Consider the following 27,110-nt stretch of genomic DNA (forward strand, 5'->3'; position numbering starts at 1 on the left):
TTAGACGAAGCCCTTGCTTGGAGAACCAGTACGTATTGAGCAATATGGTTAGGTTGTATGATCAGCAAACCAAGCATTTGTTATTCTGCTTGGGCCGCCGGCGGGTTTGTGCCGGTTCATTTAGCATTGCCTCCATTGCTTCAAATTTCCATGGAAAACTGGGAGTGATGCGAAGCTCGTGTCGCAGATCACTGTCGCCGTGGGGAAAGCATCTGCGGAGGCCGAGGCCAGCGATTGAAGTATTGAAGGTGAAGGGAATAGGCGGCCTGGGCTAACTGACTTGGTCAGTTGGCTCGTGCCGAACAGCTCTGACACCATACTACAGGAGCTAGTGAGTGAGGATATGCTGTCTCGTGTGGGCTTCCCCTTTGGGCTTTCTGAAACAGCGCTTTTTCCAGGCCATCGACAAGCGATCCTTTCAGTCTCATTTTTGAGATGGATTAGAGTTAAAATGTTGAGTTGAATAGTTCACTGTTCATGAAATATCCATCAACTGGTCGGGCTTTGACTTAGGTACTGAAAAATTCAGACTAAGATGTGTTGCGCGTCCCTGCTTGCTTGGACGCCCGATCCGGGCGTTCGGCCAGATCATCATCCCAGCTTCTTTTCACAGTTCTCTCTCACGGCGTCTGGAGTAATTGATTTCGATGTTGCAGGCTGTCCGATTATCCGCGAACTCTTTACCTGACGGGCTAGGAGCTTTTTTGCCGCGGAAACTAGTTGCCGTGTCTTTGTTAGCGACAAGCTAGGATTTAAGTTGTCTCAAGTAAAATGAGTGTTGAGCAGGTTTTACCGGGTGGGTTGAGCCTCTTCTATGAGCCTTGGTCTTCCAGCCAGGTGTATCCTTGCTCGAAATCTATCCCACGACCATGGAACTATCATGATGCTCTGCCGTGATCCGAGCTGCCCGCAAGTTAAGGAGAGCATCAGAGAATGTGCCCATTGTGATGAGATGAGTTCTGTTAGATCGAATGGCAGGCTGCATCTTTCTCCGCATGTGCAGAAACAGTCAGAGGAGGTGGATGAGCTCAACCGTGCGGTATTAGTCAACACTTGAGTCAGTCAGTAAGGATGACATGATCGTTGACGCTTCAACTTCATTGAGGCTGGAAAGTCACCGGTCCGTGTTTAAAAATTCTCACGTGGCAACGATCTTCTCAATCTTCCGCGGGATCCCATGATCTGTCCCGACGGGATAGGGTACTTAGGTCTTCATCGATGCTCGGAGCTCCGAGAGTACTCATACGTGACGGCCAAGAAATCTTTCAGTGGCTCTGCATCTCGCTTTAAGAGGCAGTAGCCATTCAGATCGCCACATGATAGACGGTCTTGAGAAGAGAGCCTGCTGAGTAGAAAGAAAAGCAAGGCCGACTCTTCTTATTAAGTCGGAACACCCCCATTCGGCCACCCCCCCATTCGGCCACCCCAAAAATCCCTCCTAGCTACCCTAATTAAAATCCTACCCTTAATCTATAAATAACTATAATAATTATAATTATTATCTAAATATATTCTTTTTTAATATATATATTTTTTATTATATTATAATATCGTATATTAAAAATAAAGTTATTTAAGTACTCGAGGTAATTAAAAATAGTACTTTAATTAAAAAGGCCTCGATTAAGTTCGGAGTTCTAAGGATTATATTTTAGAATTATTAATAAGGTTAATAAGCTAGGGTAATCGCTTTTATAAATTAATAAAGACTTCCCCCTTAATAAAAAAATAAGCTAGCTAAATAAGTTTATATTTAATATACTCTAAGAGTTATATTAATTTATAAATAAGTTAAGGAATTTATTAAATAAGTTTTATAAGCCTAGGGGGATAATTATTTTTTTAAAAAGAGATAAATAAATACTTTTTTAAAAAAGAACTTATTTATTAAGGTTTAAAAAAGTCGTTTTATAAATTTAAAGTGTATTAATAAAGTAATTACTAAAGTAATTAAGCCTTAGTTCTAAATACTTAATATACTAAAGATTAAGGATATTAAATAGGTTAATAAATATAATATAAATAAGATTAATATCCTTAAGGGTAAGGGATTTAATAAGCTAGTCTTAAGCATAGCTAAGGCTAATATAATATAAAAAAAAGAACTTAAATTGCGTTCTTAGATCTTTATTATTAAGTATATTTTTATTAATAATATAACTATTAAACTATTACTAATCTATAAAAGAAAGTCGGTTTAATAATAGTAGTTCCCCTTTAAGCTTAAGGATCTCGATAGTTAAGAGTTTATAATAATAAATAATAAGTAAATTATAAACTAAATTATTTTTATATAGTTAAGGGTAGTCTTTTTATTATAAACTAAGCCCCCCCTAACTAAGGGACTTAACTTATATTTAGAACCTCGACTATTAATTCTAAATAAGTATAGGAGTTATATAATAATAAAATTTATATAAGAATATATTACGAAGGTAACTTTGTTTACCTTATTATTCGCCTTATTATCAATATTACGTAAGCAAACTATGTACCATATTAATCTACGATTTCTATAGATTATTATAAGTATTGATTATATAAGTAATACTGCTTATATAAGCTTACGTGAGCAATGGAAAGTACTAGAAAGTAACTAAATAATCTAGAATTTACTCGAGGCGGAATTACGTACTACGATTACGTATTTACTTATGTATATGCTTATTAATTATATTATAATTAATAAGTAATAAAATATTCTAGTAGGAGGTTTTTATACCTATATATAGGCGTGTATTTACTTACCTAGACCTTTCGTTAAGCAAGTAACTTCTTATATAGTAATTTAACTATATTACTCTCTTTATTACAAAAACCTCTTTTATATACGCTTATTTCCCCTATATTTATATATTCTTGCTTCTATATAAATATTTACTTTCTATATTCTTTATAAGAATATCCCGCATTACCTTGTTAAAGCTATACGTACTAGAGAATATTATATTAATAACGTCTATTTATTATTCTTATTACTATATACTTCTTATATCCTTTAGTTATTAAATATAGCTATCTTTAGTCTTATTAAAACCTATTATAAAAAGGAGCTTAGTAAGGAGGATATAGTAAATAATTTTATTATTATTAAAAAGCGGTATTTCTTAGCTTATTATATTATAACTTATTTATTTAGTTTAATAAGGGATAATATACGAAGTAGTTAGAAAATAACTAGCTTATTATAATAGATTCGGGATGCGGCCGGCGATAGGACGCCGATAACTTAGCGACTAGTATACGGATCTTATTATAAAAGAACTTTTTAAAAAGCAGAGCCCTTATAAAGGACTTTATAAGCTTTAGTTTTATAATATACCTATACTTATATTATAACCTCGTTAATTAAGTACTTATAGCCTAATCTTTTATAATTCTGAAGCTTTTATTTTTATAAAGTAATTAGTATAAGTAATAATAAATTATAAAAACGAACGGAACGTTAACAAAACGATACTTAGTTATTAATAAAAAGCTGTTAGTATTAACGAGCTATAACTATCCGGAGTTAATTACTTAACCTTATTCTGTCCGGGAGAACGAGCCTATTATAGGGCGAGTCCTACTTAAATACTAGCGTTTATAAAAGAGCTAGACGAAGAAGATAATTAGGGTAAATTATTCTTATAAATTAGTTACCCCGTTAATACCCTAAAGACCTTATTTATTATAAATAGGGCGTTTATTAGTAATTAATCGCCGGATATACGAGGTTAAAGTGTGTATAAAGGCGCGGGTAGTATTAAAATAGCTAGTTTAGTAGACCCTATAGGCCTAATAATAACCTATTTCTATAAAATAATAGAAATAATAATTAAAGATTAAAACTAAAAACGGCGTTAATACGAGGAGCTCGTTTAATAGCTTACTAAGTAGCTAGCGACGCGTCTAAGTTAATAAAAATATAAAAAGCCTTTTTTTTATAATTATAAACCGATTAAAAAAGAGTTTACGAGTACTTAGGTAGTAGATTAGATTATTATTATAGAAGTAAGTAATAAGCTTTATATAAAAAGTATTATAAAATAGTATATTAAATAGGCCCTATTTAAAATATCCTTATTATTATAAACGTAATAGCGTAATTATAAAAAGAGCCTCTAGGATCCCCTCTCTTAGGGCGACTTCTTAGCGTTTATTTATTAATAATACGTAAACCCCGAGACTTAAGAACGGGAATATTATAGAGAGCTAAGAACGAAGAGGCTAAAAGAGGGCTAGACCCCTACCTAGTTCTTTATTAAATAGTTAGCGATCTATTATAACTTAAGTATAAAAAATATAAAGAATTCGAAAGTAGAAGTATATTAGTTCTTTTTTAAATTACTATCTTAGCTATAGGACGATTTAATTTATTATAAAGTCTTAATTAAGAAAGTACGTAATATAGCTTACGAAGTTAATAAATTATAATTATTAAATTAGTAAAAGGGCGGCGACTAGTTATAAAAAGATAGTAAAAAGAGGCTATATCCGTTATTAAAATAACCGCGTCGAATATCCCCCTTTTATAAAAAAAAGAGTAAGGAGAGCTCTAAAGGGCTAGGCTCTAGGGACTTACTAAGAGTAATATTATAAAAGTTATATAATAAAAATACTTATGCTAAGCTATTATAAAAGCGTTGTAATAATAATATTAAGTACTTTACGTATAATAAAATAGGCTATATATTTAATAAATATTAAAAAAATAAGTCGGGAAATAGGGGCGACGATAAGCCGACGTACCCCCGATCGAAGTTAATATTAGTAACTATTTAACGGGTTATTACTAAGCCAAGAGTTATAGAGGTTAATTCGTTAAAAAACGAGTAAATATAAGTAATATACTTAATATACTTATACTAAGTATTAAAAAAGTATTAATAAGAATAATTACGAAGGGTAGGGCGATAGTTTTGCGAGGTATTATTAAAAAGCTAATAAAAGTTAATATAAATATATACTCCGAGATAGATATTATTAATACTAGGCTCGTAACCTACTTAGGGTTAACCCTAGCTACTACTATAGCTCCTTTATTAAAGGACTTTTAGGGTAAAACTATAGGCTAAGGAAAAGCTTATTAATTAACGCTCTTTTTTATTAACTACTATAAGTAGCTAAAGAAGATTTAGTAACTATTTACCGTAGTTAATAAGGATAAAAAAATAATAAACCTCTTATTATTATAACTATTAATAAGCTAAGAAAGTATTCGTATTAATATAGCGACGAATATATAATTATACGAGCCTATTTTAGTTACCGAACTAGAGGTAATAGTTTATAATATTGTTAAGAATTACGAGAGGGCGTATATATTATATATCGCTATTATAAGAAGTATTATAGAGGTAACGGAGACTAAACTACGAGGGGGTCTATTACTAAAACTTTAATTAGAAATAAAAACGTTTAACGAGTAGTTAGCAAAGGGACCGTAGTTATATAGCGGGGTAGAATACTTTATTAACTTAGTTCTAAGTACTAAACTACTGTATAGTCCTATTTATTTATTAAATAAGAAATAACTTAATAAGCTTCGCGCATATATTACTAAGAACTTAGTAAATAGTCGTATTATACTTTTAGTTAATAAGGCTAGGGCACCGATCCTTTTTATATTAAAAAAGGACGGTACGCTATGCTTTTATATAAATTACTACGAGCTAAATAAAGTAATTATAAAGAATTAATACTTACTACTACTTATTAGCGAGCTCCTAAATAAGCTTTATAAAGCGAAATAGATCTTAAAAATAGATATTAAGGATACTTATTACTATATCTAAATTAAAAAAAAAGACCGATAGAAAATAGCGTTCCGGAGCCGATACGGTTATTTTGAGTATATTATTATACCTTTCGGGCTAACGAACGCACCCGCAACGTTCTAGGCATATATTTACCGAGCGCTAGCTAATTTACTAAATACTTATTATATAGTATATATAAATAATTTAATAATCTACTTAATAATAAAGGAGTAGTATATAGAGGATATTAAAAAGGTCCTCTAACGTCTACGTTTATACAGGCTTTTTACTAAACTATTAAAGTACTCGTTTTATTAAAAAAGGGTCGAGTTCTTAAGTTATATCATTATATTAAAAGGAATCGAGATAGACTCGTTACGAGTACGAACGATTACTAACTAAAAGGCGCTAGAGTTTATTAAGGATATTTAAGTATTCTTAGGGTTCTATAACTTCTATTAGAAGTTTATTACTAAATACTCGGGTATTATTATACTAATAATAATATTATTAAAAATAGAAAAGGGGTAAATAAGGGACTTTTAGTAGACTAAAGAAGTAGATAAGGCGTTTAATTAATTAAAGGTCGCTTTTACTTTAGTAACTATACTTATATATTAAAACTTATAATATATTATATAAGTAAAAACCGACGCTTCGGTTAAAGCTATTGCGGTAATCTTATTATAATAAGCTAATAAAAAATAGCGACCCGTTACTTATTAATTATAAAAGCTTATAGATACGGAGTAATAATAAGCTATGGGCTAATAAGAACTACTTATTATAATAAAAGGGCTAGAGTACTAGGCTTACTATTTCTAAGGCCTTTTATAAAAGTTTATAGTCCTAACGGATTATTAAGTACTTAAGGGAGTAATTAGCGCACTAGCACGGGACCTTTAGAAAAAGCTCGTAAAATAAGTATATAAACTATTAATATTTAATTTTAACTTAAAATACTAGCTAAAGAAAACGAACCCGGCGGACGGTTTATTTAAAAAGTTAGATTATATAGAGAGGGAAGTGCTTTATAAAAACGTCTTCTTTACGCTAGTTTAGAAGCTATGTTTTATTAATAAACTACTACCCAACGTCTAGTAAAGGATAATTAACCTAAAAAAATAAAATAATACTACTAAAGTATATATTTAAGTAGTTAAGGCCTCCCTTTGCGATCCTAGCTAGATATTAACTAGCTCTAAGGATAGGGAATCCTCTTTTTTATATTAATAACGTATTATAGGGCGTATTAATAAAATAGTAATAGTTATTATTATAACGACTCGAGGTAAGAAAGTAAAAGAGTTATTAATAAACGCTCGTTAACGGTCTAGTAAGGATAAAAAGGAGTTAGATAGAGCTAGGGTTATTATATTAAAATAGTATATCTTACGCCCTATTATAAAAGAGCTTATAAAGGGCAAAACGGTATTCGCTTCTCGTTTTTTATTAAAAATTAAAGAGCTCGTTAGAGGATTATAAGCTAAAGATAAGTTTTATATATTATAATTAGTAAGAGTTTGCGCTATAGCTAGCGAGCTAAGAGTATATTTATTTAATAAATAAGGTATACTATTTTTTAAAAAAAGACTTATTATTTTTTAGGTAGAGTCTTTTTAAATAAAGATCTTTTACTAATATTACGACGATTATAAGGTAGGTTATATAGGAGCTATAAAAACTCTCGAGCTAATCTAAAAAAAGTTCTATTAAGAAGATATTTAATAAGATATCTAAAAATACGTTAAGAACTATAAGTATTATTTAAGAGTTATAACTTTAAAATATAAGCTATATAGGTAGCTATAGTTATTATTACTACCCTTATACTTATTTTAAGAAATATTTATAAACTTTATTACGGGGCTATCGCTAAGCGCTCGTAATAACGGTATAAAGTACGATAATATTTTAGTTATTATTTATTATATAATAAAGTTCGCGAAGTTCTTACTTACTATTAAGACACTTAATATAGTATAAATAATAAATATCCTATACTAAGAGGTCGAATATAAGTTCGGTACGCTTAAAAGTATTATTATAAATAAAAATAAGCTCTTTATAAGCGTATTTTAAGAAGAGTTTACTAAGGAACGGGCGATACGTTACTAACTATTTATTACGTATTATTTATAAACGGACGGCTAAACGGAGCGAACTTATTAAATATTAAAAAAGTATTTAAGGATTTATACTAAGGGCTCGCTAAATAAGTAAGTAGCGTAGCTAGAGGAGGCTAAGTTTATATATAATAATAACTAATACTCTATTATAAAAGTATCCCTGTATATAGTATTATATAACTATTACCCTAGGTGCGTTAAATATATACCTAATTATAAGGTTATAGTCTAGGGGGTTTAGGAAAGGGTTTAGAAAATTAGGGAAATTAGGGCCTAGGCTACGTAAGCGTAGGTATAAGCCTTTAAGAGCTAAGTAGCTTATTATAATAAAAGATATATCCTAAAAGAGTTTAATTATAAAGAGGTCGTTAGCTTATTAATGAAGAATATATAATTTAAAAATAATAAACTAGCGCCGAGATATATTAAAATAATAATAGCTAAAAGGGTAGAGAAATAGGCTTATTAAGTATATTTATTAAAGTAATATTAGAGAATATATAATATTTTCTTAGTTTCTTAGCTTAAGTTATAAAAAGATTACCGAACGGTTAGTAATTAAATAGCAAATCTCCCGGAGTTAGAGGATAAGTAAGACGTTTAGGAAGTTAAAGAAATCGTTATAATATAAAATAAGAGAGGAAACTTATAATATCTCGTTAAATAAGCTAAGTAGTTTATTAAATATAATATATAAGAGCTTATTAAGTATTTTAAAGGGGTAGCGGAAGTAGTTAATAAATTCGAACGTTATAAGAAAAGGGTATATATAAAATAGGATAATAAACGTTAAGTTTATAATAAAAAGTCGCCGAAAATAAGTTAATTAATAATATATTATACAACCCTTTTTATTTAGCTTAGCGCAATCCTTAAGAAAAAAATATAATATTATAACCCTTAGTAATACGTCGCTAAGAGATTACTAAGATCTAGCTACGTAAAAAGAGTAACCTATGTAATATTAATAATAATAATAGTAGCTCTAGTATATACTTCTAAAGCTTAATAATTAGTAATAATAATTTATTTAGTAAGCAAGAAGCGGAGAGGCTTTATATATATACTTAACTAATTACTTAAAATAAAGCCGTTAACTTTATTAATATTATAATAAGTAAAAAAAAGCGGTTAAAGTTACGTAGAGTATTATATATATTAATAATAGCGGTTCGTAGAGCGTTTACTACTTAGTTATTATTAAAAGCTATAATAAAAAATATAACGGGAGCTATAATAAGAAGTATAATAAGAGTTATAATAAAAAGTAAAATAAGAGGCGAAATAGGGGCTATAATGCTATTATTATTAATAATAAGTCGGGGATAGGGGACGTTATCCGAGGTAACGCTCTTATAATCCTAGTCGAGCTAAGGGACCTTAATAATATTAATATTTATAAAGAACTTATTAACGTCGAACTACTTATTATAACCCGTAGCTTTAACTTTAGTACGAGTAATAGCCTTATTAAGCCGTTATAAAGCCTTTATTTAGAGCGAGAGGAGCGTAATACTAGCCTTATTAAGATTTAAAATAATATAACTAAGGGCTAGAGCACCCTTATTTATGTTAAAAAGAGCGTTATAAGTAGGGGTTAGCGAGTTATTAATATTAAAATAGTAGCGCTTATTATAATACTAAAAAAGAAAATTCTCTAAGTCGTTACTAAGCTCTTTAAATTTAGTATCCTCGCGCTAAGACTTATTAAACTTAAACCTAAAATCGTCCCGCTCGTTATTATTATTAAGAATATAGTTAATAATAAGAGTACGCTTTTTAACAAAAATCCGAGTCTTAGGACTATAGGAAATAGGAGTAGTACTATATATAATAATAATATAAGTAAGTACTTTATTTACTAAGAACTTAGTAATATATTTATAAAAAGTAGGGAAAGTAAAAAACTCCTAAATATATATAATAATAACGCCCTTAGGAGTCTTTTTATAATACTAAGCTAGAGTATTAAGGTTATTTTATAAAGTAATCGTACGGCTATTATTATAAAAATAAGCTAACTAGAGGCGACTAAAGCGAGAGATAATCTTAGTCTTATTATTAGTATTAAAGATACTAACTTAAGAAAAAAAATCTAAATTAGTAAAAAAAATTTACTAAACGATTACTAACGACTTATTATAATCGAGATTAATAAGTTTAAATACTCGTAGTTAATAATAAGCTCCTAGAGAGTAGCCTATTTAAAATAGACCTTTTTTACCTTACTACCCGCTAATAAGTTAATAATATAAGTAGCGACCTTTTTTTATATACTAATAATATAGTTAAAAGTATAAAAAACGTAGCTACGTTTATAAGAGTTAAGGCTACTTTGCTCCTCGGTATTACGGAACTTTATAAGGGTATTTTAAGTAAACTAAGCGGCGCTATATAACTCCTTAAGAACCTAAAAAATATCGTTAGCTAATATTTCGGTAATAAATTAGCGAGGACTCGACGACTTATAATAAAATACTTTTTTTTATTAATTTAATAAATAATATACTTAGCGACGTGAGCGTTAGTAATATAAACGAGCTCGTTAATATCGTAATATAAGCTAGCTAAGTAGTATATATAGGGAGTACCGCCGCGGAGACTACGGAAACCCTTTTTAAAATTATATTTTATATTAAGTATATCCTAGATATATAAAATAATAAATATTTTAGTAAATACTTAGCGATAGTATAGTAAGAGAGTCGTAATTAAGAAATAATGCGGAATTAAAATATCGTAAAAAGAAAAGTATAGTTATATAAAAAAGAATTCGTAAAACGGTCGCTAAATAAAAAGAGAGAAGAAAAAGTAAATACGTAACTAGTAATAGGGAAAAAATCTTTTACTATACTTAATAGCTTAGTAATAATAATAACTATAAAGTTAAGCGGGTTCTTATATATTACGACGGTCGGAATATTTTATTATAAATATATACTACTAACTTAGTAACTAGTTAGCGCGCTATTACTAAATAATAATAATAAGGTATTTATTAAATAAGGAGATAGGAGTAATACCTTGTTCTTAAGTAAGAAAGGATATTATTAACGCCTTACGGAATTTATTATAAATAACGATATTAATAGCTTTATTATTAGTATTAAAAAAAGATATTATATAATAACTTTAGGGACTAAAGTTACGTAAGGGGGGAGTAATTATAATAAATTCGGGATACGGCCGGTAATAAGACGCCGATAACTTAGTAACTAGTATATAGATCTTATTATAAAAGAACTTTTTAAAAAGTAGAGCCCTTATAAAGGACTTTATAAGCTTTAGTCTTATAATATACTTATACTTATATTATAGCCTCGCTAGTTAAGTGCTCATAGCCTAATCTCTTATACTTATAGCTACTTAATATAACTATACTTCTTAATAATCCTATAGTATTATTTAGCTTAGCTATATTATTAAATAATATTATTAAAACTAAGTAAATAACTATTAATATTACTAAAGTCGTTAATTAGACCTTTATAGCGTTTATTATTAACTAATTAATTCTTAAGAAAACTAGCGATTTTTATAAATAACTAAGGCTATTTATAAAGCTTAGGCCTAATTATAATACTTAACGCCTACTTTTTTATAAAGTTAAAAAAGCTTTTAATAAGAAGTCCTTTTAATTAACCTTATTTTAATAATAAATTCGAGTTTTAAAAGCTAAAGTTAAGCGCATAGTTTTTAAAAAAAAAAAAGAGTATTTAAATAGACTTAAATACTAAGTTTATTAATATTAAGGATATATAAAGGGCTTAAAAAGACGTTAATAATCGTTTAATTAGTCTTAATTAAATCGTAAAGGTTAAATTACTTAGTAAGGGTAGTAGCTATATTATAGTAGTAGTAGAAAGTAGTTAATTAATTAACTATAGTTAGTAGCGATGTGCCTAGATATACTTTTAATAGGGTGGCCGAATGGGGGGGGTGGCCGAATGGGGGTGTTCCGACTTACCCCCAGCAAGACCAGGCATTGGAATATTCTTACTGTCAAGAACCGTTTTCTGTCTACTTTGACCCTAGAAGAACATGATAATGATTTCGAATCTTCAATAAAGCCATAATTACGACGAGCCTCTACCTCTAAGAAATGCGAATTGCCGCACTATTGTGGTAGTGAATATCGAGGATGGATTTACTTATTGTGAATTCGTTGCATATTTACTTGTGTTTCGCTTCAAGTATTCAACCAAGAGAAATCAAGCAATGTCCCTGCGGATGGGCGTTGCAAAGGATCGTAACGGAAAATGGCCCTCAGAAATGACACGATCTGCTCTTCCTCCTCATCGCTAATATTGGATGCCTTATGGACCTTTACTAGCTTTTCGAGAGATTTGTGGACTTGTGGCGGAACGCGCTCACCTAACTCGAGTCCCGACCCATCCACATCTTCGACTCCATCAGAGCTACCATCTATCGAACGACAATCAGAACTGCTTTCTTCAGTGAACCCATCTATGATATCCGTTGGGACAGTGTCGAGTCTTTCTCCGCTAGAACCATAGTATTTTGCTGCATTGGGCCATTTCACCACAAGAGTCTGTGGGAGAGGTCCAATGATGTCGGTCAGCTGTATCAAATGTTCGTCTTTCTTCTCGCTATCGCTAAGGCCGAAAGGAGGAAGTTGAAACAGTGCGGCGCCTGTGACAAGCTCGTAGACGATACAACCAAAACTCCAGATGTCAATGCCTGTCCCGATAGCTTCGTTAAGGATCGCTTCTGGTGCTCGAAGGGAGACTGGAGTCCGAACAGACAGCGGCGGATCATCAATGCAAAAAGCTGGACCCATGTTAACTTCAAGAATTATAGAGACTCAGATGTGCCTACCTCCACCTAGATCTGATAGCTTTGTCACTTGGCATTGCCCCTCAAGCATGAAATCTGACAGGGGATCCGATACGGCCAGATATTTCGGCGCCCACCTGTCGAGCTTGCCATCAATACGCCGCAACATGTCTATCTTTGAGGCGTCATTTTCATCTTGCTTGAGCACTTGACGATCCAAAAGATGAAAATCTTGTAAAGCGAACAGGATGTTGCCTGATTGAAGGTCGCCGTGCACAATTCCAATGCTGTGAAGGAAGTTGAGGCCAGAAAGCACATGCCGCAAAATGCGTTTTGTTTTATCACTCTTAAAGCGTCGTACAGGAGGGTTTCGGGGATCATATATCTCGACCGGGGCGTTAAGGACCGAAGACAGGCTGGGACCCATAGGTTCAAGTACGAGGCAAAGGTGATTACCGTTGGGACCGTCGTGATAGAAGTAGTCCAAAAGACCCACGACAAACCTCGAGCTTTGGTCATTTGATACCTTATTGGCCAGAATGCGATATATCTTTACTTCAGTTGGATCCTTTCGCTTGGCTACTTCGATCTTCAGAGCAACGTAGCGGTCACGGCTGGATAGGATATCAACATCGCTGTGAAAATAGAAATATTGGAGATATGGATACAGTTGAAGACTTACGACGAATCGAATGCCAGCCAAACCGTGCCACAGGAACCGTTCCCAAGCTTACGAAGAATCTCGTAACGGCCTTTGAAGACGTCGCCAAAGTGGACCGGATGAAACCCTCCTGGACGATAAGACTCGGCCCACTCGCATGGTGTACCACTTTGAAGAAATCTGAAGTTCCTCTCAGAGTTTGGGTCCTTCGGAGAAGGCGTTGTTGCTGGCGAAGACATCGCACAATTACAGATGGCCTGAGAGATGTGGCAGAGAACATGCAATAAGATCATGCAGAAGTTTGGAGTGTTTGGAGTGTCGATTTGGACAAATTGTTCAATAAGCCTCCTAGTCTAAAGGAGAGTTGGCGAGCTGCTTTTAGGAAAAGGCGAAATGCGGATCAACCTGAGAGGTCCGGTTTTTAATGACTGACTGGGTGCTCAATTGGCCTCAATTCCGCCCCACCATTGACTAGAGTTTCGACGATTTGTCTTTGGTAACGATGAGTCCAACTCCAAAGGATGCGGCAAATTAGACAGCACGGAATCTTCGATCATCATTTAATGCAAGGGGAATAACCTCATCTTTCATCGTCGGTACTCCTCTAAGTTTCTCTCCAGAAGTTGTCAGGGAGACGCGGCTTCCATTGGTGACGAGTTCGAGAATGGTGAGGATACTAGCCACCTTTATTAGGAGGATACAACTCAACGCGATCTTTTTCGTCTTAGAGGTGGATTGTCAAACCGCCTCTGCGGACTATACGAGCATCTGGTTTGAAGTATTTTGCTGCAACTTCCTCAATAGATCATATTTCAAACCGCTGAATCGAATAATCGGGTTTTGATCCCGCCCCTCCCCACAATCTGATAGCCTGACATGCTGCTCTTGTAGCGCAGTAGTAATTCGAGGGCAACCAGCATCCAATCCCAGTTTCCAGACTTTCAATTAGATGCACACTCTTTCAGGAAGGTGTGTTGGAGTCATTGTTCTTCGGCTCCAGGCATCAAAATTTGCGGACACATGTAGTACCCGGTTCCGTTGCAATCAAGCAGACGAAGTGTCTTGGCCGCCTTACTTTGTTCCTAAATTCCTGGCGAGGGAATTACCCCTCATCACCTCACCTACCACGCCATGCAGGGTCTTTGCCCAATATTGCATGCTTGGCACCGCTCGGGAATAACTCTATACGACAAGACAGGCATGTCAGAACGAATCAAGGCAGGGCTCTGCACGTTACCATATTTGAAGGCTCGGCTTTTGGCTGGGGACCTTCTAAGGTGAATATTGTGTAAGACTTTAGTCAGTTCAGCGGCCTGCCAGCTAGAGTTAACTTCCGATGAATGACGATCAGCCCTCTGTTCCTGATTTTACCCGCAAACCTTCCATCTCGTAACGGATTTCCTGTCAATAATAGACGGCCGACTTCGGATCTTCGACAAGGATCCCGATTAGGCTTCGTTCCGAACCTTTCACCTTGACTTCTATCACAAGTTATGGCACGCAACAATAGGCATACAGAGTATAATAAAAGTAGCTTAACTATTAAAATAAAAATAGATAAAAAGAAAAGGTCTATATATATAATATCTAAAATAGATACGTGATTTAGTACGTAATAAGCACTTTATAAAATATAATTATTATCCTTATTACGTAATATACCCCCTAATTACTATTATTAAGGAGCTATTATACTTAAAATAGAATTTTTAAATACCCTTATAAAGGCCTAATTTAGTTAAATATAAATTAAAAAAAAATAAGTATAAGGGATATACGTTTTTTAAACTACGTTTATTATAAATATATCCCTTTATTTAAAATAAATAAAATCCTAACTTAAAATAGTACGTATTTTATTATTTTTAATATATAAATTACTAAAGGTAAGGCTACTTAGCCGCTTTATATATATCTAAATTCTTATAATATTACTTAGCTATTATTTTTTTATTTTTTTTAACCTCTCGTAGTTATTATAAATACCCCCGTTTATTATATACGCGTACTTATATTATTAAATCATTTATTAATTTTATTTTAAATATAAATATTTAATATATTTAGAAATAATAATAAGTTTTATATAATTTTTATAATACTTCTTATATATATATTATATAGTTTATTAAAAGTTTAGATAAGTAATAATATTAATAAGCTTTTTTAAGTTATTACTCCCCTTTATAACTTCTTATTTATTTATTAAAGCTTAGTTACTAAGCTCTCCCTCTTTAACTAAGAAGATATTAAAGTTATTAATTAAAATACTAAAAACTTTATTAAGTTCGAGGCTCTTTTTAATAACTATAATAAAAATAATAATAAAATAAATAATAATAATAAGAGCTTTAATAAGCTTTTATTTATCCCCCCTTCGGAGTTTAAAAATAAAAATAAAAATAATTTAAATAATAAGCTTTTTAAAAAAAATATATTATATACTTATTATTTTAAGAGTTTATATTTGATATTATTTTAAAGTTTAAAAAATATAAAACTAGCTTTTTTTAAAAAAGTAATGAGAAGTAAAAAAGAACGCTAAGAGATTAAAATACCCCCCGTAATAAATATAGTTCTTTTTACTATTTTAAGCTTATTTAATATATATTTAGTTCTTAAAAAGCTTAAAAGAGAGGTTTTTAAAGAATAAGAGATTTAGTACTTACCCTATTTTAAAGTAGCCCTTTAATATACTAATATTAAGAATAGTAATTATTATTTTATAAAAAATGGTAGCCGGTATATATACTATTTTAATAGCTATTTAGCTAAAGGGTATATTAATATACTAATTATTTTATAGCTAATAGCCTAGGCCCTTACTAAAGCTATTATAAATAGCGCTCCCTTTTTTATAAATATATTATCCTTTTTTATTATTAAAAAGCGCACTTTTAACTATAGTTTTAATAAAATATTACTAAGCTCCGTAATATTATTTATTAAATATATAATAATTAGAAAATATATAAGAACTATATTAGTTTTTATATAGAGGACTTTTTTAATACGCACCCCTAGTCCTCTTTTATATTTATTATAATTATTTATAACTAACTTCTTATTATATTACCCGCTTTTATACTTTAAGTTATTAATTTAATAATCGTTTTAGCTCTTATGCCCCCCGCTACCCCTACTACTCTTAGTTTTATAAATTTTAAAATACGTAAAACGCGTTTTTTAGCACGCGTACTAACCCTTTTTTTTAATAATATTATATTTTTAATAATTACGTATTTCGTAAACTAGGAGTTTAAATAATAAATATAAGCCTAGGTTTTATTTTTATATATATATACTTTATAAAATAAGGTTATTTTAAAAGTTTAGGCCTTTAGGCTATAAGAGGTTTTTATTTTATTTATTTTAAGCCTCTAAGCTATACTCAAAGTTCTATTTATTATTTATTTTTAAATATTAAGTTTTTCTAAGCGTAGCCTAAATTAATTATTTTTAACTATTTTAAATATTTATAATAGCTTCTTATATATTATAAAAGTTAAGAAGTATATAGAAATATTTAAACTTAGTTTATAAAAGGTTTTTAATAAGTCTATTTATTAATATATTTTTTATTAATATATAAATAATTTCAAAGCTATTTTTAGCGTACTCTTATTTTAGCTATATATTTTATATATTAATATAATAAAATTAAGTAGCTATTTCTTTTCTTTTTTTTATAATAAGTCGAATTATTTATTAATTATTATAGTTAACTAATTATACTTTTCTTAAATTAAAGGTAATATCCTTAAAAAGGCGCTTTAGAGCTATAATCTCTTTTATAGTTTTTTTAAAATAAAGAAGCTTAGCTTTAATAATTAATATTATAATTATTACTTAGCGTACTAATTTTTATTAAATTAGGCTATTAAAAAGGAACATTATATATCCCTAAAATAGTTATTATATTACTTCGTTATTTATAAAACTAATATTCTTAATTAAAAATAATAATTACGTACTTAATATACTACCGTAATAAAGCGTAAAATATCTCGTTATATAAAATATTAAATATAATAATTAATTATTTTAATATAAGTTATGCTTAAGTTAGTTAAGAATTATAATAATTATAAATAAGTAAAAGTAACGTTTAGTTTAATTATAATAATTATATAAAGTATATTCCTAACCTTTTTTTAGTAATTCTTTATTTCCTCTTTTATTACTTACCCCTCGTTTAGTTTAAACTCTTTTTAAAAAAAAGAGGTAGCTAAATATAATAAATTTATAAAGTTAAAGCGCTTAGTAACTCGCTTAATATATACGTTATAAATAAAATAAACTTTATAAATAGTATAGTTTTATAAAATCCGTACTTTAAAAAAGTAATTAATTAGGTTATTTTCCTTAAGGTTAATATATTCTTTTATATTATTAACGATCCCCTAAGCCGCCTTTTCATTATTTTAATAATATAAAATAATAAAATTATCGATATAAAATACTAATATTACTTTCCTATTTATAGTTTAATAAATATAGATTTTTTATAGCTATATATTATATTTATATTATAGAGTATAAAAATAAAAGTTTAGAACTAGAGAATTAGTAAGTTTTAAAAGCTATATAGAGCGCATTAGAGTTTATTTATTTTATTAATAATTTTATATTTTTTTAAAAGTTTAATAATTACTAGCTTTTCGCTCTTAAGAAGCGCGTTAAGGAATGCGTTAATAATATTATATTAATTTATTTTAAGGTTAAATTAAATAGTTATTATTATTATAAGCCTAAAGGCCTTTATAATAAGTATTAAAGCGTACGTATTTTATAAGGGGTTAAGTAGTGATATATCCCCCCTTATATATATATATTTTTTTATTTTACTAACCTCGTTATTAACGTCATACTTATAAATATATACCTATTTTAATAGAAATAAGATCTCTTATTTAAAATTATAATTAACCTCTTTTTATATATTAATATCCCTTAGCTTTTTTATTTTTATATTTATAATATCTCTAAGTAGTTTTTATAATTATAATAAGAGATATTTAATATTATTAAACTTTTTTAATAAGTTTTAAAAGTTAATTTTAATAAGTTATAGTTTTTAAACTCCTCTAAAGCGCTCTCAATAAGTCTTATAAACTATTCTTTTTACTATTTAATAAAGTATTATATATCTTATATTACTTTTTTTTATAACCTTTTACTAATTAAGTATAAAAATAAAAAAAGAATAGTCCTAGAGACGGTTATAATAATTATTATTTTTTATATTTAAATATAAGAGCGTTACGAAAATATTATTATTAAAGTATTCTAAAAGTTTACGGGCCTAGTTTAAACGTTTAGGACCTAATAGAGCTTTATTTAGTACTTAATAAAATAGTTCTTATAAGCTCTATTTTTATATAATAATAAAGGTTTATTATAAAAGTTCTTTACTAACGTCGATTTTAATATTAAGAATTATTCTTTTATAATTAGTACCTCGTTTATTACGTACTTTAGCGTTTTATTAAGAGCTATTAGGAATTAAAAGCTTAAGAACCTTTATAATATATATAAATACTTATAAAGAAAACTATAAACTATATAAAGCTATTTATAATTTAGTTATTATATCCCCTTTTTTACCCCTACCCCCGAGCTTATATAAGGGGGTTATCTTAGGGGTTAATAATAATAATAAGACTATATTAGCCTCTTTAGCCTTATTAACCGCACCCTAAAGTATATTTATTAATTACTTAGCGTCCTAAATAGTTAAAAATCTAATAATAATACTATTTTTAATTATAAAATTATTTTAAGTATTAGTATTTTTAAAGTTTAAATCTACTTTTTTAAGTACTTAAACTAACTTATTATTAATATTAAAAAGTTCTTATATTTCTTAAATTATTAAATTTACTTATTTACTTATAATAGCTTATTCTTTGTATACGGGATTATAAAAAACCTTTTTATTAAACTTAATATTTTTTATAATAAATACTTACTTAAGCGCAAGTATTTAAACTTTATATAAGTTATACGTTTTTAATATATATCTAACTAAGTATCCTATATACCCGCGGGGAAGTATTTTAGACTCTTTTTAATATATACCCCTTTTATAATCCTTATAAAAAGGATATATTTAATAACTATATATATAAAAGCTACTAAAATACAAAATAATCGGTTTAAAATCCCGTACTTAGTAACCCGTTTATTATTAGTATTAATACCGCTTTTACTAATTAGTTTCTATTATAATAAATAAATCTCTTTTATTAGCCTCTTATAAAGTAATATTATAAATAAAAATTATTATTAATACTATTTTATTTTATAAATTCGTAAAGAGGTTTATAAAAAGGCGCATTTTATAAGCTTTAGTAATTATAAATTAACTTACTTTTTTAGTATTATTTATAAGTTCTTTTATATATAAAAATAGAAGTTCTATTCCGATTTTTAGCTTACTATACTATATTTTATATATATATTTAACGTTTATAATTAAGAGAGCGGTCTTATTATTATTTATAAAAAAGTAAATTAAAGTCCCTTTTTAATAATGAATCGCTACCTTAAGGCTTTATAATATAAAAAGCACTTCTTTTTCTATTTTAATTCTTAAAAAGAACCCCCTAAACTACTTATTATATTTATTAAAAGCTATAAGTATATATTATTATTTATCAAAAAATAGTTCGAAATAGAAGAGATCTTAATATATATAGTACTATAGCTATAAAGCTCTTTTCGAGGGTAGTCTTTTTAAGACTACTATCTTAGTTTTAGATAATATATACACTTTATACTTAACTTATAATAGAGGTTTAATACGTATACTTTAAGTCTTATATAGTAATTAATAAAAAGTATTAAGTCCGAAATAACCTATTTTAAAGTACTAAAAGAGCGCGCTATTAAACCTCTTATAAATACGTTAATATAAGTAACGGAATGTTTTATAATTAATTAGTAATATAATACTAACTAAGCTCTATAAAATGTACTTAAAGTTTATAAAAAAAATAGGATTAAAAAAGCTTATATTTAAAAAAGAATTAGATTTGTTTTTTAAATAAGCTACTTTTTAATAATACTCTTATAAAACGTTCCTTATTATAAAGTATAATCTAAACTATAATACTAAAGTACGCTTTTATTTAATAAAGTTTTTAAGACTATATTAATATAAAAGTTTTTAATATAAGCGACGTTTTAAAGCTTTAAATCGTAAGTTCCCTTTTCCTTAAATCCGTTTAAAATACCCTTTATAATATAAGTACTATATATAATAATAAGTAATATAATAATTCCTAATTTAACGTAATTTTTATTACCTAATAATACGTAAGTCTTAAGTTTAAATAGGCTTTTATTATTAACTAAATATATTATTTTATAGCTATTTATTATTATATTTTAAAAAAGGGAATAAGTATTATTTATAAAAGTACTAAAGATTACGTTTATTTTTAAGTCCTAACTCTTTATAAATATAATAACTACGTAGCCCTCGTTTTAATTTATTAATAAGCTCGTTATAAGTTAATTAGAGGATCTTTTTAAAAACTTAGGTTTTTTAGGGGTTCTATTATTCCTTAGTTAACTAGCTTTTTTAAACTTATTATAAAGTAATTTCTATTTATTTAATTTAATAATAATAAGGACTTCTTTTATATAGCTCCTTAATATTCGTATTAATAACTTACTAACGTTTTAGCTTATAAGTACTTATTTTAATTTTTAATATATTATAAGGCGCTATAAATATACGTAATTATAAGGGTATATAACGTTACTTTTATTATTTACGTTATTAACTAAGTTAGAGTATTTAATAAAAATAAATTAAGCCCCTTTTTAATTTAAAAATCGTTTAGTATATACGTCCTAAGTTATTAAGCTAAATATATATATAATCTCTTCGAGGGTCCTCGTATATATTTTAAAAACTATTAATTTATTAAAGGTCTTATATATACGTTAGCTTTATATAGGGTTAAGTCTAGACTTAATTATAATTAAAAAGTTAAGTATAATAATCTCTTTATTAATTTTTAAAATATTATATATTTTAGCTTAAAAATAAATAAACTATTACTTTTTATATTAATATTAAAAGTTAATTCCGGTCCTCGCTTTATTAAAAACTTATTAATATTCTTTTTAAACTATATTTTTAATTATTAATTTAGAGGGCGTAAATTCTTATTTTAAATATCTAACGATTTATTATATACTAAACTTAGCGCTGTTTTTAATAGCTTTTTAAAATACGTATTTATATAATATAACGTTAACTAATTTTACTAATTACTAAATAAGGACTTTAATATATATATTAATAATATTACGTTTATAAACTATAGGTTACTTATATTTAATATTGAGCTCTCATTATTTTTAAATACTCTTAAATATATAAATCCTCTTTATAAATATAATATAAAAATAAATTTATTTATATAAAATAAGTAATATAACTAGCTTTATAAAAAAAACCTTAGTTTAGTTTTATAAATTACTTATATTTAAAGAAGTTAAAAAGTTCGTATTAAGAGTTATATTTAGAAACTATTAATAAAGGATTTCTTAGTTTCTTTAGTCGTTCTTAAACGCCTTATAACGGGCTTAATAAGCTCGTAGTTTTTTTTTATTATAAGTTGTAACTAATTATTTAAATTTTAAAAATAAAATAAGTATTATAAAGGGGTTAAAGAATACGTTAAAATTTAAAATATTTAAATTAATATATTTTTAAACTTTAATACCCTTATTTATAATACGAAGTATATTAAACTATTTAATTTAATTATTATAATTAGTTAGTTTAGTTTAGGCTAAAATAAATATAAGTAAGTTAGTTATTTTAAAAAAATTATAAAAATGATATTAATAAGTACGTTATTATAATATAAGGTCTTAATTAAGAGCTAGGCTTATAATTATTATAAATTATAGTACGTAATAATAAGTATATAGAGTATAATAAAAGTAGCTTAATTATTAAAATAGAAATAGATAAAAGGAAAAGGTCTATATATACGATATCTAAAATAGATACGTGATTTAGCACGTGACGGGCACTTTGTGAGATACGATTACTATCCCTGTTACGTGACAACTTTAGCAAACAGGCCGGGACCTGCATAAGATGCCGGAGCAAAATCCTCATTGGAACGCACAGTGGTAGTGTAATGCCTCTACATTCAGTCCGTGATGGTCTTTACTCCTGCGTGATGGCCGGGGTAGAAAGTCATTACCACCATTATGCTCGGCGCGATACCCGAGCTGGAAAAGTCTCGCCTTCTACTACGCCAGTTCCGTGATCCGTTTCAAAGACTTCAATTGGCGAAGATATGCCAAGATCCGACCACGGATGTCACCTCGGTAGAAACAAGGTGACCACCGACTATCACCGAGCAGGAAGCTAGCATCTAATCTAATCTTTTCCGTCTTGCTCGATCCACTCGAATGCAACTGAGTACAACCAAATCCCTGCATTCCACTTGATCCAGTTGACAAGATACTCCGCGCCAGTCGGGACGAGGAGCATTGGGAATTTTGGTAACATCCCCTACCTAAGTGTCTACGCCGTTGGCTTCCGTAGTACATAAGGTGACAAGAGCCTGCATCGTTGGTCATTCATGTTGCACTATCCCACCGGCTAAGGCTCAATGCTGCCTTGTCCCTCTCGTCAATCAAGACCTGCCCTGAGTCCTGAGTAATCGTTGTCAGACGTTACTTTTCATCATGGGAGTCAAGTCCCTCTTGGCTTTGGCCTCCTTCATCTTCTGTGGAGAAGTCCTAGGTCAGACGTCTCCAGATGACCCTGAAGCAATTCTTGGGCCAATTTCTCCAATCTCCATCGAAAGCGGCCGATACATCGTCAAGTTCTCATCCTCCGGCTCAGCCAAATTCAGAAAGCGTGACGGAGATCTTGTATAATTATCTCAGTCCCTGATTTTGTTTTACGAAAGAAATTAATTTCTCTGACACAACTACACGACACTGCCGGCTTCTTTATCACCCTCCAGAATGCCGGCAAAGATGCTTCCCCAGCAGTGAGCTTCAACTCGCAGCTGTTTCACGGAGCTTCCTTTGACTTGGGGAATGACACCTCTGAAACTGTAGCCGATATTCAAGCTCTGCCGGAAGTTGAGAAGATATGGTCTGCTGCACTTTTCTCACTTCCCATCACGACTGAAGCGGTTGTACAGACAGAGTTCCCCACTTGGAGCCCTCACAATGACACTAACGTCGCTCTTGCACATGCCAACGGCCATTTTGGCGAAGGGGTGACCGTCGCTATTGTTGACTCCGGCATCGATTACAATCATCCCGCTCTCGGTGGCGGGTTCGGCTCTGGGTTCAAGGTTGAGAGTGGCTACGATTTTGTTGGCGACAACTACGAACCTGGAGATATCTACCTCCCAGACGAGGACCCAATTGACTGCAATGGCCATGGCACACACGTTGCTGGCATCATCGCTAGCAGTAACGAGTTTGTGCCTGGTGTTGCACCCTCGGCTCGTCTTCGTGCCTACAAAGTATTTGGGTGCGGAGGTAGCACCTACGAGGATGTAATTGTTGCGGGCTTCCTTCGAGCTCACGAGGAGGGCGCAGACATAGTCAGCGCCTCGCTTGGTTCTAACAGAGGATTTGTTGACACCCCTCTTGCGGTGGTGGCAACCGCCATCCAAGCTGCCGGCACTTTTGTTTCTATCGCCGCCGGAAACGCTGGTGAAAGTAGTGAGTTCTCCTCAATCCAGGAAAAATCATTTCTGACTGATTGGCGTCAATAGATGGCCCGTGGTATACTAGCAGCGGCGGCAATGGCATTGGCAGCACTGCCGTTGGGAGTGTAGAGCATGATGAGCTCGTTGCATGGACGGCAACCGCGCGTTCCAGTAGTGGCGAAACTCGTGATTTTGTTCGTATTTGATACCCTAGCAACCGCAGTGGTTGTATCTTCCCGATTGGCTCGCAGCTCATACATGTTTTCAGATCTACCTTGCAGACAACGGGGTCCAGTGGTCTCTTAACAGAACGGCCCCAGCTTCATGGGCCCCCAATCCTCGGGACCACGCTGATCAGTGTGGTATCGACTTCACTATTCCTGACACCAATGTTTTGGTCCTGCCGTAAGTTCAAATGACTGCCAGTTTCCCTGAATCTCTCTAACACAGGACTCCAGCCGGGCGGACTGTGGATGGCAAAGAACCGATAGTGGCTTAATGGAAAAGGTGGACTGGGTTCTGATTTACAACTATAACGGCTCCGATTGGGAGATCCCTGGCCGTGTTCGATACGATGCTGAGCGGCAAGCCAAAGGGTGTAAGTTAGATATCTCTCGCGTCATGCACAAGAATGAGTCTGACCACTACTACCAGACAGCTTGATCAACTACGAGGACGGAGACTGGCTCGTCAGCCAACATGAAAGGAACTACACCGTGACCTTTGAGTTTGTCAACGACAACAAACCTGCTGCGATTGATCGTCCTTCCTTCGCAGGAGGTAGGATCGACCAGTTCACATCTTGGGGGCCAACCCTAGATGCGCGCATGGTTCCCCAAATTTCCGCACCAGGTAGGTTTCCCAATCAATCTAAGAGATTATGCGATTGACACTTTAGAGGCGGCTCGATATTCTCGACTTTCCCGATAGGCTCAGGCAGTTGGGCAACACTTTCAGGTACCAGCATGGCTACTCCTTACGTGAGTGTTGTATCGAGAGTACCGATGCGAGCTGGATGTTTGACTGATACCCATTAGATATCCGGCGTTGCTGCCTTGTTCTTCTCATCGCGGGGTGGACGCGCTGCCCTCGGGGATGGCGGTGCCAAGTTGGCTCATGAAGTCATCGTTTCCAGCGGCAAGCCCATTCGTCATTACGACGGCACTGATAGCCTCGCGTAAGTGGTTCCTTCCTGTCTCGTCTTTTTCTTGGGAGACAAACGCTGATACAAGTTCTATGCTCTTAGCTCTGTGATTCATCAGGGAGCAGGTTTGGTTGATGCCTTCAAAGTTGTGGGCTACTCGACCCTCGTGAGCCCAGCGGTGCTCAACCTCAACGACACAGAGCATTTCCAGGGTACTCAAAGTGTGCAGATCACCAACTCTGGGGATGAGTCTGTGACATACCAGTTCTCACATGAAGCCAGCATTACTGCCCTCACTAAGAGTGCCGGAACTGCCTGGGTATCCGTTTCACCTCCATACGTCTCCGGGGATGGGAATACTGCCACAGTCGAGATTTCCCCCGCCGATCTGACCTTGAGTCCCGGTGAAAGTGGATTTGTCTCTATCACTTTCACTGAGCCGTCTTCACCTGATGCTGCCACTCTTCCAGTCTACGGAGGGTCAATCGTGGTCGCTGGGTCTCAGGGAGAAGCAGTACGAGTGTCGTACATGGGTGAGTCGGGTATATTCCAGAATCCACATCCGTTTTAGCTAACCAGGCTCCAGGAATCAAGGGCTCTCTGTATTCCAGTGATATTTGGGAAATGGAACGAGGCGTTCCCCTACTACTCAGTGGATATGGCGGTCTCATGGAGGAGGGCCACAACTACACATTTGAGGAGGGTGGCGATGTCCCGCAGCCGTACTTCAATGTTCTTTGGTCAACTCAAGAAATCAGCTTCGATGTAAGACCGGTCACTTCACTTATTGGTACGAAGCTCTAACACTGCACCACTAGTATGTCGCTCGCGACTGGAACGAGACAGACTGGGCCTACCCAGCAGTCCCTGGGCAGGCCAAATACTTAGGTTCCTTTATCACAGTTCCCCAGGGGCTTTCGGACTCTATCACCTCTTTTCCTCTAAGGAACTACCCGCGGAACGGTGGCGGTGTCTATGCCCCTCCACAGAATGTTTTCGCTCATGGGGGTGATATCCCAGCTGGCGAGTACCGCATTCTCTGCCGCGCACTCCGTACCTTCGGTGATCCCAGCAACCTCAATGACTGGCAGTACAAAGTCTCACCCTGGTTCCGCATCACTAGGGAGAAGCCTCCGGTAACTGCAACCCCCACGACGGCGGAGGCTACCCCAGCCCCAACGACCTCTTCCGTCAGCTTGCCGGAGCCATGCGCCGCAACTTCGACACCAGTCAGCATCGAAGCAACCCTTGCTTCGGGCGAAGGTCCTTACAACCTATACCTCTACGCTGACTTTGCATCGATTGACCTGAGCGGATCTCAAACCCCGTTGAACTTCTCCATCACCAACGGCACTCAGGTTGAGACCTGGTTCAACTCCTCTTGGAGGTTCCTCTCTGTGCATACCAACACCAACAGCTTAATCTACGTGTACGCGTCGAGCCGTGTGACTGGCGCCTTTTCTTTCCTCGGATGCACAGTAACAGATGGTGTTTTGGGGTGCGAATCCAACGGCAAGTCTGCGCTTTACGTTTGCGATAGCACGACTGGACTTTTGCGTCACGGAACTCAGCCTCTGGATGGGTGCCAGACTGTCACGCTCAAAGTCGGGCCAAGAGAAAATCCGAACTGCGCAGCTACAACGACTTCTGTCACTGCTACGGAAATAACAGCGGCGCCTACTACTTTTTCGACTGCAATTGTCTCGGTCTCGTCGTCTTAGCTTGAATTTGCGGGAACTTTCGGATGTGATCCTGGGTAGCTGCTAACCAGAGTGGTACCGCCGATTCAGTAAATACTGTCATTCAACTCTGTATATAGTATGTTACCTTATCTGATGTAGCTACAAACGCTATGGGCACATTAAATCCGATGCACAAATTTCCCTCAAAACCTAGATGTTGCCTTGAATGCGTCAACGAGATGCT

General features: G+C 32.2%; 3 protein-coding genes across 3 annotated transcripts; 1 reads left to right on the plus strand and 2 right to left on the minus strand.

Moving 5' to 3' along the window:
- Positions 1-475: 475 nt before the first annotated feature.
- On the minus strand, positions 476-2,498 carry CLUP02_11590 (uncharacterized protein; the record flags this gene model as incomplete). The annotated part of the gene is made up of 4 exons (XM_049290557.1): positions 476-530; positions 612-716; positions 794-1,052; positions 2,489-2,498. 4 exons carry the CDS (start codon positions 2,496-2,498, stop codon positions 476-478), a joined length of 429 nt encoding a protein of 142 aa, XP_049147702.1.
- A 9,561-nt stretch (positions 2,499-12,059) lies between these two features.
- Positions 12,060-13,567, minus strand: CLUP02_11591 (serine/threonine-protein kinase SRPK3; the record flags this gene model as incomplete). The annotated part of the gene is made up of 3 exons (XM_049290558.1): positions 12,060-12,661; positions 12,716-13,281; positions 13,350-13,567. The coding sequence occupies 3 exons, from the start codon at positions 13,565-13,567 to the stop codon at positions 12,060-12,062; spliced, it is 1,386 nt and encodes a 461-aa protein (XP_049147703.1).
- Positions 13,568-23,054: 9,487 nt separating this feature from the next.
- CLUP02_11592 (subtilase) lies at positions 23,055-26,905 on the plus strand (the record flags this gene model as incomplete). The annotated part of the gene is made up of 11 exons (XM_049290559.1): positions 23,055-23,243; positions 23,339-24,053; positions 24,107-24,234; positions 24,309-24,445; positions 24,499-24,638; positions 24,695-24,892; positions 24,971-25,020; positions 25,078-25,217; positions 25,287-25,717; positions 25,771-25,949; positions 26,003-26,905. The coding sequence occupies 11 exons, from the start codon at positions 23,055-23,057 to the stop codon at positions 26,903-26,905; spliced, it is 3,210 nt and encodes a 1,069-aa protein (XP_049147704.1).
- Between the last annotated feature and the right edge of the window lie 205 nt (positions 26,906-27,110).

Source organism: Colletotrichum lupini, chromosome 6 (genome assembly GCF_023278565.1).
Source record: "Colletotrichum lupini chromosome 6, complete sequence".
Classification (NCBI taxonomy): domain Eukaryota; kingdom Fungi; phylum Ascomycota; class Sordariomycetes; order Glomerellales; family Glomerellaceae; genus Colletotrichum; species Colletotrichum lupini.